This window comes from Leptidea sinapis, chromosome 24, assembly GCF_905404315.1.
Source record: "Leptidea sinapis chromosome 24, ilLepSina1.1, whole genome shotgun sequence".
Classification (NCBI taxonomy): domain Eukaryota; kingdom Metazoa; phylum Arthropoda; class Insecta; order Lepidoptera; family Pieridae; genus Leptidea; species Leptidea sinapis.
Window position 1 is genome coordinate 9622064 of NC_066288.1, and position 18168 is coordinate 9640231.

Sequence of the window (18168 nt, forward strand, 5' to 3'; positions counted from 1 at the left end):
CAAGAATGTTTCATTAATTCTAATGCTTGTAAGGTGGGTAGGAGGTAGGATAAAACTAAGATATAATCTAAGCTAAGAGATATTAACTAAGGTAACATAGAAGGCGTGCTTCCAGTGTTGGCATGCAGCTGCCTAATCTAGGCCCTTGCTAAATCATCATCACTCATAATATAAAAACAAAGTCTCTCAAACATCAATGAAGTGAATCATAAAAATATTTAAAAAATCTGACAAGATAAAAGACTATTATATAACGAACTAAAATAAAAGACACAACCTTAAGAAATGAGTCGAAACGGTTTGGAAATACTGCAGCCGGCACATGATTCTCAACGTAGCTGTGCGAAGCAAAACGTTTCATACAAAATGCGCAGTTGTGGAGAGGAGTGCTACACACCAACGTAATTCAGCTGCTGGTGATACATGCGGCAACACAGTTGCACATGATTCTCCTATTCTTATTGCCGTTGATTCTTGACCATTAACCATATGTACCGATAAGCAAAAAGCTATATTTTTTTTTTTTGGAAAGTCCCCGTTTCCAGCTTAACCGCTCACTACTCTCCGATCAAATCAATTGCTACCACCCATTTGTGAGTGAGATATACCAAAAGATTACCAACTGAGCGACACTGACGGAAATCGTGGTGACAATCCCTAATCAACTGATCCTCCTCCAGGAGCGTCGGCTCTACAACTTTGAATCAGGCAGTAGATATACCACTCCAACGGCAGATCCAGAGAATGTAATTATCCCGATGTGAGGTTAACAGAAGATCCACAACAGTGTATGATCGTCCAACTGGGTTTCGTGTTGGCGCAGTAACCAGCTGTGTTAAATCAGATGTTAAGGCGATGAAACGAATAGATCTCTCCGGGTGAATTCTGTACGTGTATTCAACCATTCGGCGGTAGGGTTAAAATAGCCTGGCAACAAAATCGTTGTTGTGGGGATCTATGTGCGTCATTTGGATGTGCTCAAGGTGCCGTTCGGTTTCACTTCACTGCTAAGGGTAGAATTGAGAATGCAGATCATGTCAGTTGTCAGGAGCCAGAGAACGGTTAAGCGTAGTGCAAAGATACTCAAACGGCGAGACAGATATCTTCCCTGACGTTAGTAAACATATACCAGTGATATAAAACAATACAAGTTTATACTCCGGGTATTAGAGTTGAGATGAAAAAGCTAGAGAGGATAAAAGTCTAAGTCTAAAAAAGGTGGAGCCAGCTTCGTAATCTTTACATGGAAGGGGATGGCACTTATACTCGAAGAAAGCCGTCTTATAACAAAAGCCCATCGTTATAGTGGAGGTGGTGGGTTGCGAAACGAGACTTCCTGTACCCTGCACAGGGTTGAGCCCTATTTCTTGAAAAAAGTGGTTTATTTCTGAGCTTTTACACATAGCAGATCTTGTTCACCCAGGTGACCACCAATGCCATTAATAACATAATTATAGACTTACCAATAAATATAGCAATAACAGTGACGATTAAGAAGTAGAAGTTAACGACTCTTCGGAACTGCTCCATCAGATTCTTGGGCAGGAACATGAGCAGGGTGTATTTGGAGGTTTTGATCTTGTTGTGTTTACGTTTGCTTTCGTCGACCACGCCCACTTCGACGAGACGAGTGCCAGCGGCCGCTGACACTCTGTTCGACTGTTGGAGACAAACACCATTTAATAGACCCCACAGCTTAACGCAAAATATAATTTATTCGCTTTAATTGACATAGAATTTTGTGAAAATGTAGAAAATGGTATGCCTATTAGTAAATTTGTAAAAATTATTGTATTGATGTAGTTATGATACAATTACAGGAGTTGAACTTCATCGTGAATTTCAATTGCAAATTAATAATAATACTTAGGGAGAGTCTTCGCTAATGGTAAAGCTAAAAATCAAATAATTAAACTGTAAAAATATTTCACGCCTGAGATTTGATCCCTCGACCTCGCAGTGTTTTCCCTTCGCAATTCAACCACTGGTCCAATGACTGTATGATAAAATAGGTTGAAATAGCCGGAGTATAATTAGTTAGAAGTATATATCCATAATTTCAACGGCTGTCTTACGAATTTTCGACCAGGTCGTGGACCTGGACACACGAGTTTATCATTTTATACCCATCCTAAGAAAAGTGCTCAACGCCGCTAAAGAAGTTATCGTTTCAAAAATCTCCTTAATTGTGGAAGAGAATAATATGAGAATTAATTAAAAAGTTAATTCCCATAAAAAGGCATCATTATTACGTAGACCACACCAACATATTTTGATTTTTCTCTTGTAAAAATTTTTGTATTTTTAATTTGTTTTCTGTAATCTTCTATGTGGCTTCTTTTCGTTGTTAATAAACATTTTATTCTTTCATTCATATTAACATGAATGAATAAAAATTTAATGAAAAATCTTATTCCTTTATAAATAATATAATACTGTGACGTAAATATCTTCAATGTCGTTGGTTCCCTGATCGATACTTTCTCAGAAACAAACACGTGTTACCAATGCAATTATTGCTTAATCGAAACACAAATAATTTAATATTGGCTTTAGGTTTCCTCATCGGGTAGGAATACTCATAAACTATTAATATCATGTATCAAGGGGATTTGTTCCTTTTTGAAATAATGAAAAAGTTACTTTTTAAACAATAATACAAGACTAAGTATTTATGAACAAGTAAGCCGATGATAAGCATTAAATATTTTGTAAGCATTTCTAGATATTAAAAATATTTGATTGCAATAATATGATAATAATTATGTTGGTATGTTTAAAGCACACTAAACGCCTGAATCAATAAATTTTCTTAACGGCACTTAGGTACCTTTTTTGCATCCTACCCTTGGGGTACGGTTTGTTTCCCTTCGGATGATCCTAGTGCCTGCGCCGTTGCAGTAGCCGATGTGATACTGCAGGGCATGGATATTTTTATACCAAGCTCTGTAGTACCGGTGGCAGATCACAGCCCTGGTTCGATGCGTCAGTTAAAGCAGCATCTGACTGCAAAAAACAGGCGTATCGAACTTGTGTTGCGGCGCTGGGCACAAAGGATCCGAACTGCAAAGTTCTTAAGAGGAAATATAACCGTGCCTCCAGGTTTTTTAAGCGGAAAATCGCCCGTGCGAAGTCAAAGCACGTCGTCAAAATCGGCGAGCAGCTTTCCAGTTACCCGACCGGAACACGCAAGTTCTGGTCGTTGTCGAAAGCTGCTCTCGGTAACTTCAACCAGCCGTCCATGCCGCCGTTGCACATGAGGAATGACACCCTGGCCCATACGGCAAAAGAGAAAGCCGATCTCCTGTGCGCTCTTTTCGTCTCCAACTCGACTCTTGACGACAACGGAATAACACCGCCGACCATCCCGCGGTGTCAGAGCTCTATGCCTGAAGTACAGTTCAGACAGAAAACTGTTAGGCGAGCTCTGTTTTCGTTGGACGTCAGGAAGTCGAGCGGGCCGGATGGCATTTCTCCAATCATGCTTAGAACGTGAGCCCCTGAGTTGACGCCGGTGCTAACGCGTTTATTCTGGCACTCTTATTCCAAAGGCGTAGACCCTGACTCATGGAAGTCAGCCCTTGTCCATCCGATCCAAAACAAAGGAGACAGTTCGGATCCGGCAAACTACAGGCCTATTGCTATAACCTCCCTGCTCTCCAAAATCATGGAGAGCATAATTAGCCGCCAACTTCTGGTATACCTAGAGGATCACCAGTTGATCAACGACCGACAATACGGCTTTCGCCATGGTTGGTCGGCAGGTGATCTTCTGGTATACCTAACACATAGATGGGCGGCGGCTATTGAAAGCAAGGGGGAAGGCCTAGCAGTTAGCCTGGATATAGCGAAGGCCTTTGATCGTGTATGGCACTTGTCGAAGTTATGGGCTTCCCGGGAGCTTGTACAAGTGGACCTCCAGCTTCCTCACTGGGCGCAGCATACAAGTCGTTGTCAACGGTTTTTGCTCGAATCCCAAGCCCGTGAACGCTGGAGTGCCCCAAGGCTGTATGCTATCACCCACGCTGTTTCTTCTGCATATCAATGATATGTTGGACACCTCCAACTTACATTGCTATGCAGACGACATCACTGGCGATGCCGTATACACGGGCCATGCAGGTCTCTCTCGGGAAAACGTCGACCAGTGCCGGGAGGAACTTGTGTCTTCTATCGAGTCCTCTCTCGAGAAGGTCGCGGAATGGGGTAAATTGAACCTTGTCCAATTTGACCCCCAGAAGACTCAAGTTTGCGCGTTTACCACAAAAAAAACCCCATTTGTCGTATCACCGCTCTTCGATAGCACTTCCCTTAAAGCCTCGCCTAGTATCGGAATACTGGGTCTCGAAATCTCGAGCGATTGCCAATTCCGTGACCATCTGGAGGGCAAAGCCAAATTGGCTTCGAAGAAGCTGGGCGTCATCAACAGAGCACGCCAATACTTCAAGCCGGCCCATATTCTATCGCTCTACAAAAGCAGGTCCGGTTACACGTGGAGTATTGTTGTCATCTCTGGTCTGGCGCACCCCAGTAAAAGCTCGATCCATTTGACCGCGTGCAACGCAGAGCAGCTCGAATTGTCGGGGACCCAGTGCTCTGTGAACGGCTGGATCACTTGGCGTTGCGTAGAGACGTCGCTTCATTGTGTGTCTTTTACCGCATTTATCACGGGGAGTGTTCCGAAGAGCTGTTCAACCTGATTTCTGCCGCCGAATTCCACCTTCGCACGACACGCCACAAATGAGGATAACATCCCCACCATCTGGATGTGTGGCGGTCCTCCACAGTGTGGTTTTCAAGGAGCTTTCTTCCACGTACTACAAAGCTGTGGAATGAGCTTCCTTGTGCGGTGTTTCCGGGACGATACGATATGGGTACCTTCAAAAAAAGCGCGTACACCTTCCTTAAAGGCCGGCTTCCTCTGGTGTTGCAAGAGAATGTGGGCGGCGGTGATCACTTAACACCAGGTGACCCGTACGCTCGTTTGTCCTCCTATTCCATAAAGAAAAAAAAAAACAAGTAATTGAATACATAATAATTAATAATTAAGGAAAGCCCAAGTGACTCAATAGAAAAGGAGAACAAACGAGCATACCTGGTGTTAAGTGATCACCAATGATTAATTTATAATGATTAGTATGGCATTTGTAAATTCTATATTACTTAAAATTGTTTTAAATTAACAATCTACCATTACTTGAATTTCTAATTGAAACACTTAATTTAAATAATATGTCCAATGACCGAATTAAGAAAATATAAAACGACGATCGATACAGTTTAAACGCGATCCTCAGATAAATTTAAATCAAACATTTTAGCGAAAAAAAATAACCAAAATACCCCTTACTATTACAGTTTGAGCCATGTTAATCATTCGATCTAGATAAAAATTGTATTAAAATTTATTAATTGTACACCAATACTATTTAACATGACATATTTTTGTTAGCTTTGTAAAGTAAATTATATTCTGTTTGTAATAAATTAAAAATGCTACTAATTCTGAATTAAAACTATTGCGATCTTATGCAAAAGAGGTAACGTAGCTCCGCTCTATTCCTCAAGGCCATTCGCCACTATTTGATACCATAAAAGGCAATAATTTTCTCAAAATTAATTCCTTTAGAATTCTTTTTGATGTCATTACAAATGTACTAGAAACTACTACCGCTTCGGAAACAAATGGTGCTCTGAAAGAGAAGAAGCGGCGCAAGGAACTCTTAAGTGATCTCGTAAGTGATCACCGAGTCCCAGACTCTCTTTTAACACAAGAGAAATCATAAGAGCGTTGCCGACCTTATTCCTAATTCGAACCAAAACCACATTGGTAGCTACGTAACTAAATTTATTCAAAGTAAGAAACATATTATCACCTTGCACAGTAGATACAAGAAGGTAAGGTTGGTTTATCTACTGCGTGTAGTGGCATGATATAAATATTTATAAAATGGTAGTGCTATTTTACAACTGTGTTCATTTTTGACATATAAGATAACCGTGTCTATCTGCTTTAAAATTGATACCGATAATAATTTTATCTAATCCTTCCGTACATGGCCAATTGTACAGAGAAATCCATAAATCAATAAAATGACATCAAATCTCTAATTAATGCCAATTTTATTTAAATCCGTGTCCTTTACATAATTACTAATTACTTATTAATTTTTTTTTTTATATTTACATAAAAATTGGGGCGAATGTTATTTACCTAGTACAAATATGCGGGCAGAATTATAGTGCTCAGCTGTATGAATATCCTTTAGGTACCTACCTACTAATGCGGTTCAGAGGGTGAACAAAATCAATGAAGCTCCATATCTAACGCTTTTGTTATATTATGTTTTTTCTTTTGTATTGAATATTATGACCAAAAACAAGACGGGCCAGAAATAAATTTTAAAAAGATTAATATATCCACATTTTCATGCCTTCAGACAAGTTTTCGCAAATGTAATATGTATAACCAGAGATTAAGGATTGGTTCCCGCTGCGCTCCAACTAGATTTTGCGTATTTCTGCAGCATAACGAACAGTAAGTTCGACTGCCCAGAGCCACTTACAAGGGTTAGACTAGTGGCGAATTCCTTTCCACTCCGGCACCCTACCCTTTTTGGATACTCCCATGGCGAGGTGTAACTATCGGGCCAATAGCTACATTACTAGATCTTGCAGAAGTTACAACGACTCGTTAAATGAAATAGATCTAATTATATTTTGTAGGCACATCTAACACTATACTAAGCAGAACATTAAGTATCATAATATAAATATAATAATAGTCACTTTGATGGGATGATACCTCTACTACGAGGTATATTAGAAATTTGAAGAGCGGTCTATCATATCAGAAGTCTGGTCTGTCAGATTATTATAAATAATAGTTATGGAGGGTAGAGGCAAGGAGAATCATCTCATATGGGAGAAAAGTTGAAATAGTGTCCAAGCTTATGTTGTAAATAACAGTTTAAAAAGCTTCCACAATAGCGCTGGTGTGGGCACAGGGTATGGTATGAAGTATGGTGAATGTAGCAATTGTAACTACTTTAGTAGTTAATTATTGAAAATTTCAACAATTTACGTTGTAAAAAATAATGTAGTAAATATAACCTTAAAGAATTATTACAGGGAAACATGCACCTAGAGTGTTTAGTTTTTAGATTTACCCTGATGTTACTGTGCCGCCACCCTAATTTAATGCATTTTGACGGACACTTTTTCATATACACAGATGTCGATGATTTCATATACCTTGCCTCTACTCTCCATAATAATAGTGCATATAATAAGCAAGTTACCCTCATAAGTTCCAACTAAGCGTGATTTATTAAGATATAAATCCGAATTAGCATCGTACTGAATGCACTGTATATACGCCAATGTTAGGCTGAATGCCATCATAATACAGCACCGTGAGACACATGCCATCTGACTAGCAGTTGTCGGTAAAGTTGATGCCACCTTGTGCTGCACTTCATAAATATTTTAGAAATATAATATACATTATATATTTTATACTAGCGAACTGTCCCGGCTACGCACAAGTATATTTTAAAAAGAAGTTGTGATTGCACCTTACTTTCCGTATACAATATCTACCTGGTCTGGCAAAAAGTTCTGGTTCAAATAAAAATGTTTAGTATTTTTTATGACATAATTCAGTCTTAATAAAACTGATATGTTATGACTTCCTTTGGCTTTGTCTGCCCACGAATCTTTGTTTTAATGCACTGTATAAGAGATTTTATCACTGCTTTCACTGACTGAGATTTTTAAGCGACTCGATGTCGGAACGTCGTTTAGAGCAGGCCATGATTTCTAAAACTGGCCATAATTTAAATCCAAGGGGTTCGCATTTGGGCTAGACGAGGGCCAATTTTCGGCTCTTATGAAATTCGGAAAGTTCACTGCCAGCCAAAATAACAAAGTTGACTCCAAATCATAACTTTAAACCGTCAGCATTAAATAAATTACTTTAAATATGACTTTGACAATTTATATATAAACTAAACTTAACTAAACGCACGGCCTATCTTATTCAGATTTAGATAATATCGATTATATTAATTTAAAAATATATTTTCCTATTATCGTGCGCAAAGTTCGATTTAGCGCATGCATTTGCGTTCGCAAAGTACCACTTTCCCAAGTCCACACGTTGATAAGAGCGTGCGGGAATGTGGTGAGCGTGCGTGAATGTTTGAAAATAATTATAGTGGTTGAAGTTTGCGCGACTTAATAAGAAAAATAGTCTACGATACAAGTGCACAAAGTAGATCGCTCCCGCACGTGCGAAGCGAGTGCAGGATGACCTACGTGCGCATGAATGTACTATTATTCAGATAAATGTTTATTCCATTGCATCGCAGACCGCCTATGTCGCCCGCCTCAGTCTCATAGTGAATGTCGGACGGCGAATCAGGGTAGTTTAGTTAATAGCTGGTAGGTTTCACACGATCTACGGCTGAAATCTTCATACTTTTTGCACAAAAATGATGCTTTATGACTGATAGAACCCCCCCCCCCCCCCCCCCCCCAAATCGCCAGTGCACTTTTCCGACCACCTGTGAAGCGTGTTTGGTGCTTTGAGAGTACGCTGTCATTTTGACTGTTTATAGTGAGTGGTCTTCACTTGTCAAAAAAATTATCTGTGAACTCAAATGCTTAGATTGGAATCCATTATGCGTATGAAATACTTCCGAGTAAAATCCCTAGCTTGTTTTTAGCATCATAAAACATTTTTACTAAAAAAACCGACATTTGATGTCATATAGCTAAGCACTATAAAACAAGGCAACTAAAAAGTAAAACATAAATGTTCCTTACTACTTATTGAATTTGGTGCTCAGTTAAATATATCAATTACGACACTCAATACTTAAATTTTACACACAATGACAATACGACAAAGCTATATGCTTTGGTTACAGGTATTCCTTTCCACCAAATTCAATATGTGATTTTTAGAAGTTCCCTCAATTTCTCATAGATTTAATCTACAATCTGATTTTCCCTTCTTACGAGCTTTTTTAATCGTTTCGTAAGCAGCAAATCTCTGCTATAAAGTAGCAGACATACAAGAAAATAAGGTTGAAATGAGAACCTCCGCCTGTTCTTGAAGTCTTATCGATAGGGTAATAGAAATAAATACTTGTCCCCAAACAAGGATTGTTGATTGAATCCGTGAAAATGATGCCACAACGATTTTCTGTTTCACTGGTTCTAAATTGAACAAATCATTAGCCCTAGCCAAGCCTGAGAGCAAAATGGAAAAAAAAAATGAAACTCAATATTACCTATATCGTAAAATACGTGGATTGTCATGTGACGCATTTCACACGGTATTATAGAATAATAATAGGTGCAGCAGGTGAGTTTTTATCAGGGTAAATTCTCAATCCGACGTTATAACTTTTTATTTCACGTTTGACACAAACAATAATAATAGGTATTTAGTGTTGTATCACGATTAACACGCTCGTGCGTATATTATCACGCAAACTATACAAGATAAGTAAAGCGACTTCGAGTCCGGTCATAAAATAGCCAATATCTTTTTTTGCGTTTCTTTGTATCCGACAGTTCCGTGGTGTGTTACTATATCTATGGCTACCTACCGTGATCAGCTGCTTTTTATAAAAATGGTAAATGATTATCGAAAGCATACTCTTTTGCAATTATTATTATATTAGGTGTGTGCACTCAATTTTTTGAACTACACCTTATTATATTAGCATACCCATGTGGTGTTCTAACGTTATTGGTAAAATTGAAAGCAATGGATGACTATAAAATGTATATGGCAATTTTTTTTTATTAAATATTTGTTATTTGATCGAAATGCAACTATCACTCAAGTACTGATTTTTATCTGAGACCGATTGACGAAAATTGAAGTCGTGACGTGAAATGATCATAGCATTGAATTAGTTGGAGGAATAATAAAACACAGCCACATTTGCCAGGCAAGCTTGGATTTACTTACGGAACTGTACAATGATTTAGTCCGTGAGTATTTCAATATCAATCCCTAAAACTCGTATCGAATTAGATTGATAGGAGTGTCTATATAATATGGAAATTAATGGTATTTCAACATTAATCCAAGAATCTACTAGTTACACAGGTATATTTCGGGTAACAGAATGAATCTTCTATATAACGAAATTCGACGTGACGCTTAACTCACAGAGCATGAAAAATGGATTGCCTATGATTACTTTCCTGAAAAGCTATGAGTGTCCTATCATTTTATAATATCTATGTATATAAATAATGTATGTTTACTTGGTCTGGTTGTTTCAGCTAATCTCTGAAGCTAATTTAACTACCTACCTACTTTGACATGACAAATAGAACATTTTATAAGGATTTGGAAAGAAAAAGAAACTGATTTCCTCCACAAATAAAATACCAGTGAAATAGTGAACAAAAACAGATTCAATGATCGGATTGCTAATAAAATGACATTTACAATGGCAATATCAAGGGCGAGTCCTCGAAAAGTGCATAGATCTATTAAAAATATAGCGTAAACTTACTCGGCAAAAACAGAAAACCAACTGGCAGCATGATACGACACATTCCCGCAACCTCTCCAGAAAATTAACCACCGATACCCCACTGTCCTTCATAATTCACAACACAAAGCACATTTCGATCGTCAATAAAGCCGGCAAATACGACAGTTTAACTCCAACTAAACCTATCTTATCAATACTGAATGATATCAGACACGTATCAGATTACCTAGACCTTTTGGTTTTTACGAAATTTACTTATCTCAATTGATTTTAGCGGATAACAAGTTTCCTGAACTATCAAATTGACCATTATTACTTTTGTTATGTGTCTTATATATATATACTACTACATTTAACTTGATTTAACCATATTGTAGACACTCTTACACAAACGGCAAATGAAATAATATGGACTCACGTAAAAGATATTTCAAATTTTAAAAACGGTTGACGTGAATACATGCAAAGTATACCTATTGTAAGCTGCATTAAAACTAAATTATCATTAGAATTAATTCGGTAGGAATTCTAAATGTAATAGCGAGGGTTCCGTAAATTACTTGGAAGACAACTTCTAAATATTTTTAGAATTTTGTAAAACATCTTATCGCTGCATCGATTAATTTGTATATTATGTAAAGTTATGTCTAGAAACCGACAGGTAGCGGTTATGAATTTTATAATATACATAGTTTAATGAATTATTAGAAATTTAGAAATGAAACACACGTGTCATCGCGTGGACATCGCTGATGTAACCATTTTCTAGTTATTATACCTTAATTATTTTCACACCTACGACAGTGTCCAACTTTTATAAAATGTCACCATAGAGCTACCTGTATGTCACGAAATGTCAAAGTACAGCAAGACTTTTTAATTTCCTTTCAAATCGCCGAGGTAGGTATAGTAAGCGCGCGAATTGAATGCGGCCGAGGTCTGGGATAAAGAGCGGTAGCATATCCCCGCGCTGTACGCACGCCTCACCTCGCGCGCCTACAGTGTAGTGCTGTGCCGTAGTCGTCGCTCACCGTGTTATCGCGTTAATACTATAATAATGACTGATTCGAGTCCATCAGGTTCCGTTACAAAAATACGAGTTTTTGAAGTTATACTACTTATTTTGCCACGTTATAAAAAAAATAGCACAAAAGTAGGTAACAGGGTGAAGGTTGTTCCAAAAATTTGACATTCTGACGTTTTTGACATTCTTATATTTTTTGGTTCTTCGTCCATTATTAGGCCAGGCAAAGGCTTCAAGCCCGTACAGCCGTATTCCATGTTTGCAAGTTTTTAAAATATTGTTCTTTCTACAAACGTAGAAGAAATAATTTTAAAGATTTTTGCATTGTTAGGCCAAAGAAGTATAACTACTTGCGTGCTTTTGTTATTTTATTCATCGATAACGACGAGAAATGGCGAAAAATGTTTTAGACATGATGTGTGTTGAAGAAAGGCAGAACAAATATTGGAGATTTAATTGTTAAAATGGTAAACTTGAAGCATTTGCTTAAATTTATCGACACACTCATAATTATGGTCACAGCACTTTCCTGAACTCTGCATTCAACTCGTGCGTTATCTGTTGGTATCGTATAATTTCCCTAATCTAAAAGTATGCCTAATTTTTAATTCGTATGAAAAACCTGGGGTTGAATTTCCAAATAGCCACTGTGAACAAAACACAAAATAAAAAAAATTAAGACGCCATTGCAAAAGATTTCGTTTATATAATATCGTAACACTCAAATCACCAAAAATTATTTATTATTAAATCGAGAATAACTAATTTAGGTTAAACTCTAGTTATTGCTTAAAACGTAAGGATATTTACATTTACATAATTAACGCTTATAAATATTTAATTAAAATGATAATATTATATTGTTTCATTGTCAATTATCATTTAAACAAGGGCGAGCCTAAATTTTAAATACCTACAAATTACTTACAGAGACATTCGTAATCTATGCAAATATAATGTACCATAATACTTTAAAGAATAATTACAGCTATGAAAACATTTAGAATAAGTCGAGTACCTATAGAAATACTAATTCCTAAGATAATGTATACGGCAAGATAGAGCTCTGTTAGGCAACGCATGACAACAGGACAGGTTTATTACTTTAATAAGCATGACAGCTACGTCTTACACTCGCGATACGTCAGTCACTTTGTTTTAGTTTGCTGAAAATAAAGGCTAACATTTCGCCGCTTTTTTTCGACGTGTTCACAGCTGTCACAGTCTATCTAGACATAATATGTATACCTAGTCTTGCCATAAATACTTTATCAAAGGAATAAATTTTTCTACACCAGTGTGTTAATCTGTTACATAAATATAAAACAATTTAAAATATAAAAGCTTATTCGAAGTGGTCTACATTGGCTGCAATACAGTCCTTTAAACGTTGAGGCCAGTTATCAATAGAAGTACGCTCTCGTACGTACTCTTTCGATGGGAAAATTCTTCACTGCCAATCGTACGGATTGTTTTAGGGGAATTATCAAATGATCATGGCGTTTAGAGCTTTAAACTGCATAAAAAATAATCCAGCAGGTTAAGATCGAGACAAGACGACGGTCTGATCAAGTCCGAAACGTTCGTTTCCAGCCATGACTGCGTAGACCGTAGTGGACCCGGCGCCGAGTCTTGCTAGAAGGACGATTCTTGGTTATCGAACTTGATGTTGTTAAGGGGCTTCACTATCTTCTCAAGAATGGTATCTTTTTCTAGGTGAGTTTTAAAAATTGCATTTGGCTCCATATCTACTTTGTTTATTGCAATCACAGCGATTCGGTTTTCTTTTTCACCCCACTCCACTTTAATAATGAATACTATACAATGTATTGGCGCCAAAATGAGAAAACTCAAAGAACAATCATATAAAAATGTCAGATTCTAAATTAAAATGTAATATTTTGTTTATTTTTAATTGTAACAGTATTTATGGCCAGTATGTTAAGTAACAGTTAGATTTTAGTTTGTCAAAATAGCGTCGGAAAATATAGGAAATTACGATATGAGTGCACAAAGTAAGTCTTTCCCGCACGAGCGAAGCAACTACAATATTACATACTAAATTATGGTTGGGCTTTAATATAGTTATTCAGACTTTTATCTTGAGACTTTTTATCGGTGAACGCACAAACTTGTGTCTTCATAGAGTTGAATTGGATTGCATATCTTACCTATTTGTTAGGTTAGGTTAGGTTTTTTTTTGTTTGCGACTTCTGCGCTCTGCTTGCTCCCTTTTTAGAACTTATAAAGAGGTTGTGGAGACAATTTATTTTGTTAAATGTACCAACAATAACCCAATTTAACATAAACAATTGATTTGCACTAGTTTTATGTTGGTTATTCTAATTAGGTACATTCAACATTTAAAAAAAAATTAGGTAACTTTAACTAATTCTAAAAACTATACAATATAAATAATTATAATGTGATGAATGTGAAATTACAAAAATAAAAGTAAGAATTAATAATTAGTTAACAATCTAATACAAACTATTATCTATATAAGTATCATAAAATGATTTAATCTATCACAGTAACGTGATCGATTTGAGAGACGGGCATCTTTGGATGACAAGAATTTTGTTTATGATTTTTGAATTTTTTCTATGGGTTTTATGTGACATTTAAAGAAAGGGTTCCATATTATGCTACTAAATTCTAACGTACTTACTTCGATCAAGCGTATTAAATAGATTGATATGAGTAGTTGTGTTTCAAAATTCCTGAGAGTAACGTTTTAGGAAACCTAACATCTTCCATGCCTTTATGATTATAATGCTTTTATTATTACAATGATTAATAAAACTCAACTTGGAATCAAATAGTAGGTACTCCCAAATCACGAACGACTAGTACTTGATTTACAATCTCCTTGATGATTTTGTAAGAGGAGCCAATTGTTTTTTTACGCTTGGAGAATTTAATGTGTGAGCACTTGTTTGCATTGATTTCCATTTTGTTATTTACCTTAACATCAATCGTAAATAGAATCAATATCACGTTGCAAACACTTATTTAAATTTTACGTAATTATTTACAGTTCCTTACAAGCTCTTATATATTAGGTACTTACATAATATTTTTATCCTTTGATCTTAAACTACACACTTAATCCTACTTTGTTTTGAATATTTCTATTTTATTTGTTTAAATACCGAATATCTTAAATTTAGCTAAGTCTAGAAATGATTAAAAAAAGACAAGGGTTGTTTGTATCCCTATACATATTAAAGGGAATATTTCTTACAAATTAATTTGTTTCTTCTTTTTGTTTATGTTTTGTTACAATCTTATTTCTAGTTTATTTTTATACCACTACACAATTTACATTTACTGTAACATATTTATCTTAGTCATAATTATAATGTAATCTGTGGCCATGATGGTCTATGTTTCTGTGCATTGAGATCATAAGATGGCGACTTGAGAAAGCATAATAAACCAAGCTGGTATGGTAACCGTTGTTTTATTTTAAATAAGTAATACATATACATGGCAACAGGATATAATTTACCTGGAAAATTATCATTAAAAAGGCAAACATGCATGATCCTGGAGTATTATATGATTCTTAACTGTTATTAGATGATCATATTGAACGTTATAGATAAGAAAACTTCAAGTGCCCTGGGATTGTTACAACGCACCTGTGCTTCGTTCAAAAACATAAAAACATTTACATTTCTTTGCTGCACATTCGTACGCAGAATACTCGAATATGCTTCCGAGGTGTAGAACCCACAATATTACTATATACGAATTACGATACATTAGACGAATTGAGAGAATACAATTAAAATTAATTAGGTAAGTATTTATATTTTCGACTCATAATTTCTTTGAAATCAGAAAACTTTTAAAGTGGGGAATTTGGGACACTTAACATCTAGCAATGAAAAATACACAACACACACGTGCATAGTACTATTACTCACACGTGCTTAATATTTTCAATCCATCCGGGTTATATACATACAGTTTCTATTTGTAACAAAGTGCCTTTTTGTAAAAAAAATATACAAATTTAACGCCTCTGTGACAAAAATTTCACAGTATATTGATTTCGTATATGGATGTAGTTAGATCCTTCAGATTTTCTGAAAAATATTTTTCCATCACGAACACGAACAAAACCCGAAAATGAGCATTGGCTGGCGTAAGATTTTCCGCAACGTATTTTGGAGTATTCTTGATTCCCAAAAGGCTAGTTTTCATATTATCGGTGCTATTTTTTATTATATAATATATTTTTTATTATTTTAAAGTAGCTGCTAAAAACTAAGCACGAAGTCTAGGACTATTAAAATCGATCTCAGTCAAGGAGTTTTAGTATTCATCTTCGCTAGTCTTGCGCAAAAATATATACTTTCTGGGGCTATCGAGCATTAAATTATTTTACCTAGATGTTGAACAAATTTCTGTTTTTTGGAACATATTGGATTTCGATATTGGAAGATCGTGGTTACTGTTCAAGTTGCGTAAGACGAGTTGTAATAGCCTGATTAGCTGCTCGCATACTTTCGTTCTCCATACTAATGTGTAGCATTTGTGTAGATTGATTTACATGTTCATATCTATATCTTGGTTTACTGACGACATAGAAGTTTCAAAAGAATTTTATTCGAATGAATAATTTAGCTGCAACAAGACTAGTGTTTTCCAAAAGTGTATTCGCCGCATCAGTAGTTTTAAATTCAACTGAAACTCGGTTTCGTTCGATGCGTTTACCACAGTCCTTGGCTACACCAATCACTAAAAAGTAACCAAACTTACTTACTGGTCTAAGTCCCTATAGTGTTTGATGAGGCTTCACAGTCTTTACTCACTTGTACCAAAAAAGGAGCAATCCCTTGATTGGAATACCTAACGTTTTCTATTACCTTCATACTCTGGCAAAGTATAAACCAACTGAGTTGATCCAACCGTTTGTGAAACTGAATTTTCCTTGGATAATAATTGTGAAGATGGAAGAGATACGTCACTTTGCCTTTTTCTGGTAGGAGGGGTCAAAACCATATCCATGAGGGATGGGATGATGTGGGAATTTTGATCAGAAAAATAACCTCCTCCGGGATCGGGGGAGGGACGTGACCGATCATATTTAAGCTATGGCAATACTTACAATTAATGGGAAACTTAAATAAATAAACAACTAACTAATTAGATAGTTAGGTAATCAACAGAAATTAAACTACAGCAAACACACACGAAAAGTAATTAACAATGAGAACTTGCTTGACACTTGTTTCAAGCGAGTGCTTGGTGAGTGGGTGAGTACCCACCGCTCCCATTTGACAAAAAAAATCAAACAAAAAAACTAACTAACAGACAGTATAATTTAAAGCACTTAATCATGAAAGCCGCTAGTCCAACCTTTATTTAGTACTTTGTGACAAGATATAGTTGTACGAGTTTATAATATAATATGTATTCTTTCTCTTTGTTGAACGAAACGGTAAAATTCTCTTTGGTATTTAGTACTTAAAGTCGGCTCATCAAACTTAGCCACCCAAAAAAAATTTTTTTCTATTTTTGAATTTTCAATATCGCATATCGTTTGTTCGTAGTTTGTTCTTAATTGTTCGCTATAAATAATTGTTTGTTCTTTTGTTGTTTATTTAAAAACAATTAATTAAAAATGGGGGGAAACGCCTACTATTTGGTTCTGGCACTCGCTGGCCGCTGCCGCGGCACGCTACGCTCGGCTCGTGCGTTGTTTTAACTGTTCTAACATAACCTAACCTAACCAATTTTAATGAATTGCAAATTTTTTTTTTAAATCGAGAACAAACAAATGTTTATAGAGAACAATCAAGAACAAATGGCGAACTAACGAAGTAATAAAAAAAATCTGGGGGGCTAACTTTCTTGAGCTCTTAAAGTCGTGATAAAGTGCTATTCACGAAAATCCCGCGGTGATTTTTGGAACTAAATTTCACAGTTGGATATGTGTTTTCAGCAAAGAGTATAATAATATATAGGGAAAAGAGAGGGCTCATCAAACTTAGCCCCCCAAAAAAATTTTTTTTTTCTATTTTTTATCTTTATATATTTATCTGGGGGGCTAACTTTCTTGAGCTAAAAGAGAGCCCTATCTACGCATTATGAGCTGTCTATTTGAAAACTAACGCCATCTGCAGATTGGTTGTCCCAAAGTTATGGCACATGAAGGGAAAGTACCTTAAATATCGTAGATAGGGTATTTTACTGAAAGAAGACTTTATGTTTATTTAAAAAGTTATTAATTCTGCATTCAAAGATTTTCTAAAAATTACTTGCCTCGTCTGGGACTCGAACCGACTTAAATGTAAAAAAAACACCCCTGGTTTTATAATTCCAATCGAAAGAATGGCCAAAAACTAATAACTCTTCTTAAGTAACATAGTATTTTAAAAGAAAGGAGCAACGTAAAATTTCAAGAATGTTATTTATTGCCGACGACGACTTTCGAAAAGTAGAGATATTATCATTCCATAGATAGCATTGATTATTCGTAAATAAGTACCCACTTCATAATTAGAATACTTTATAGCATAGTTTTTTTTAGTTTAAAAGCGATATGAGCTCGAAATTATAAAATTCATTTTTAATGTTGTATAATGTTATATAATTTTTAAT

General features: G+C 35.9%; 1 protein-coding gene across 3 annotated transcripts in view; it reads right to left on the minus strand.

The window, feature by feature from the left end:
• The window catches only part of LOC126971761 (phospholipid-transporting ATPase IF), a 42406-nt gene extending 31715 nt beyond the window's left edge, over positions 1-10691 (minus strand). For 2 of the 3 annotated variants that reach the window (XM_050818153.1, XM_050818155.1), the window contains exons 1-2: positions 10545-10691; positions 1464-1659 (exon numbers count right to left, since the gene is read on the minus strand). In XM_050818153.1, coding sequence (XP_050674110.1) covers positions 1464-1659; positions 10545-10637 — 289 coding nt within the window. In that variant the 5' untranslated portion in view covers positions 10638-10691. The remainder of the gene's footprint in view (positions 1-1463; positions 1660-10544) is intronic. The other variant, XM_050818154.1, reaches the window with a different exon arrangement.
• Positions 10692-18168: the final 7477 nt, after the last annotated feature.